Genomic DNA, 2983 nt, shown 5'->3' on the forward strand with positions numbered 1-2983 from the left:
CCCCTGCTTAAATTGGTTTCCAAGTTCCATCACCACTCCATTCCTCTCAAATTCCCTCTCCTTCATCATATGTCACAACTTCATCATTATATATATATATATATATATATATATATATATATATATATATATATATATATATATATATATATATATATGTGTGTGTGTGTGTGTTTGACCAAACCAACTTTACTAAATTTGCTCACTCAATAATTGCACCTGGGAAGCAACCAACTCTGCTCCAATTGGAGTTATGCTAAAATATTTTCTAACTCATTAGAAGTACATATTTGTCAACACTAACTACCAATTATACATAAGAACAAAAGAATCAAAGAATCAAATTAATCAAAAGTACTCCGAAAACCATACACAATACACATATTCATCCCCTTACTATAAAATTTCAAACTGCTTCCATGACCATATCTCAATTTCCTACTAATATTATAACCATAATCTAAAACCATTCTTCTTAATTCAAGACTAGTTGGATATTAAGTGATCTTGAATCGTGTAAAATTTTTAGGGTTTATGTGATAATAGTTTCTCTGGTGTTATTATTTCATGTTCTTTCACACCTACATATGCAACTCAAACCCACCAACACCTCCACAATGGCGGCTTCCGCCTTCTCCAAGTCCGAGTAATGCAGCGTCTGCAGCAGCAGCGCCGTCGTCCCCGCCTCAAACCTCGCCGTCTCCACGCTCCTCTCCTCCTGCCACCGCACCGTGTCGTGCGCCACCGGCGACAGCCACTCCAGCAGCTTCTCCACCGCGTCCCGCCACCCCTCCGCCAGAGCTTCCCCCTCCTCTCCCCTCCGCCACCGCCCCTTCAGCTTCGCTGCCACCTTCTGCCTCACCCTCTCCGGCAACATCCCGTAAAACGCCGCCCGCGCGCCCTGTCCCATCGTCGCCGGCGCGTGCAGACACTGCTCCGCAAGCAAAACCACCTCCGCGTACCTCGCCGCAAGCCCCGCTCCGCCCACCGTCGACGGCGGCGCCAGCCTCAAAACCCTATTGTTAACTCCGTTATTCACTGGGCTATCAAATCCACGGTTCAAGAAACGAATCACACCGGTTTTGTTGCTACTACCCTTTGGGATTGGACCCGATCTTGTGACAGCCTTGTGAAGTGATTCCTCGTGGAGACAATAGTTCTTCTTGTACAACTCACGGTGTTCCAAAAGGCAGCAACAACTACCGTTTTCACTGTCTCCATCACCGTTGATGCTATAGCAGCTGCAATTGGCAATGTACCCTCCAAAAACAGAACAAATTCTGGCGTACACAATGCAAACTACCTTAGCCATGATTCCAACGGTTTTGTCCAATGTTTGGTTCCACAACGAAACTTCCTTGTAATGCTGCACTTGTTTTCGACAACATGCTATCTCCTCATCCAAATATTCCATGTTTTGTTTCGTAAAATTGTTATAATCATTAGTCTTCAACCTTTGCCTCTTCTTCTCTGAAATCTCCAGTTTCGCCATGGATTCCATGGCAGTATAAAGACTCCTGGTAGAAGAGACGAGTTTCTCCATTTTGGATATCATCTTAAGACTGTTGCGGCAACCGTAAACTAACTTCCGGAGATCGATAAGACCGAGCTTTAGGTCGGCGTAAACAAGGTCGAAGCGTCCGAGGCTGCTGTCGGAGCATTTCCGGCCGAGCCGCGAGACGGCGTCAGCCGCCGTGTCGAGTTCCTCCAGGCGTTCCGCGGCGGCGAGGTTGAGGAGGAAGCATTCATGCTGGGAATTCAAGTAGGTTATGCCTTTCGATTTGATCACCTTGTGGTGGAGCTTGGCGATTTCTTGGTCGGAGAGGGAATGGTAGAGGGAGATGAGGCGGCACATGGTTTTTCCGGCGTCGAAGGAGTTGATTCCGAGGGCTTTTTCCTCCGGCACCGCCTTGTTACGCCATGTCATGGTGGCAACGACCATGATCACCACCACTTTTACTTGCTTATGTTTTTGGTGTTGGTGTTTACGTGTATGACTATTGACTAATTCGGTGCGTCTTTGGATTTTTTTTTTTTTTTCAAGTCGAGAACTTTGGAGCAAAAGGGTTAATTTATATATAGGGTGTGGCGGAAGCACGTTCGAAGGATCAGATGTTTTGAATATTCCATAGGAGGACGCGTTTCGACAATGGGAACTTAGGATTCATTACATAATTAATTAATTAATTGATTGATTAATTAGCTAGCTAGCTAATTTAAGACGTTTTTGGATGTGATTGATGTTTTGATTATGATTTCTAAGCCAAATGCGATAATATGATATTAGAGTTTTTAATTTGTTCCCAAGTCAATTCTTCCGATGTACGGCAGACATATATTTCTCTTTTTGTTTTCTCCTTTTGTTTAATTGATGGGGTTAAGGGAGGTGGAAATTGAAAAAAGGTTATAATGTTTATTTGTTAATCAATATGGCTAAATCATAAGATTATGTACACATTACAGATAGTGAAGTGTATACGCGTTGAGTGATTTATGAATATGCTATAGTCACGTAACATAATAGACCTACTTGGTCGTAGAAATACTTGAATTGAAAGTTGAATGGGGAAATGTTACTTTAATTAAAAAAAAAAGTACTGATTACTAGCTGAAATTGAAGGGTTCACTTTTTATTAGGAGATGAGTTTCATCTAAATTAATTTATCTGAACCGATATCGATATCGAGCATGAGAACGCAACGAAATTTGATATTGCATGGTATATTTGATAATTAATGCGTTAGCTACAACACTCCATTAATATCTATTGTTTATAGCTAAGACTATTAGGGTATTCAATCTCACTCATACCAGTAGCTTTTGTCCTTCTGTATTGGTAGCAGTCTAGAAAAAGGAAAAAGATTATTCCATACTGGTTACTACCATTTGACAACTCTTTATAGGTGTAAAATAACCCAACCAAAGTAATTTTTTGTATTTCTAAAAGAAAAGAGAGAGAAAAAGACGGTTAAAGGTAATGTCA

At 41.6% G+C, this 2983-nt stretch overlaps 1 protein-coding gene across 1 annotated transcript; it reads right to left on the reverse strand.

Moving 5' to 3' along the window:
• Nucleotides 1-217: 217 nt before the first annotated feature.
• On the reverse strand, nt 218-2065 carry LOC114165956. Its single transcript, XM_028050597.1, has one exon. It carries the CDS (start codon nt 1940-1942, stop codon nt 566-568), a length of 1377 nt encoding a protein of 458 aa, XP_027906398.1. The 5' UTR covers nt 1943-2065; the 3' UTR covers nt 218-565.
• Nucleotides 2066-2983: the final 918 nt, after the last annotated feature.

Source organism: Vigna unguiculata, chromosome 10, assembly GCF_004118075.2.
Source record: "Vigna unguiculata cultivar IT97K-499-35 chromosome 10, ASM411807v1, whole genome shotgun sequence".
NCBI lineage: Eukaryota > Viridiplantae > Streptophyta > Magnoliopsida > Fabales > Fabaceae > Vigna > Vigna unguiculata.

Bases quoted from the DNA above. Each gene is read 5' to 3' on its own strand.
- LOC114165956 (XM_028050597.1), bottom strand. From the start codon at position 1,942: ATGGTCGTTGCCACCATGACATGGCGTAACAAGGCGGTGCCGGAGGAA.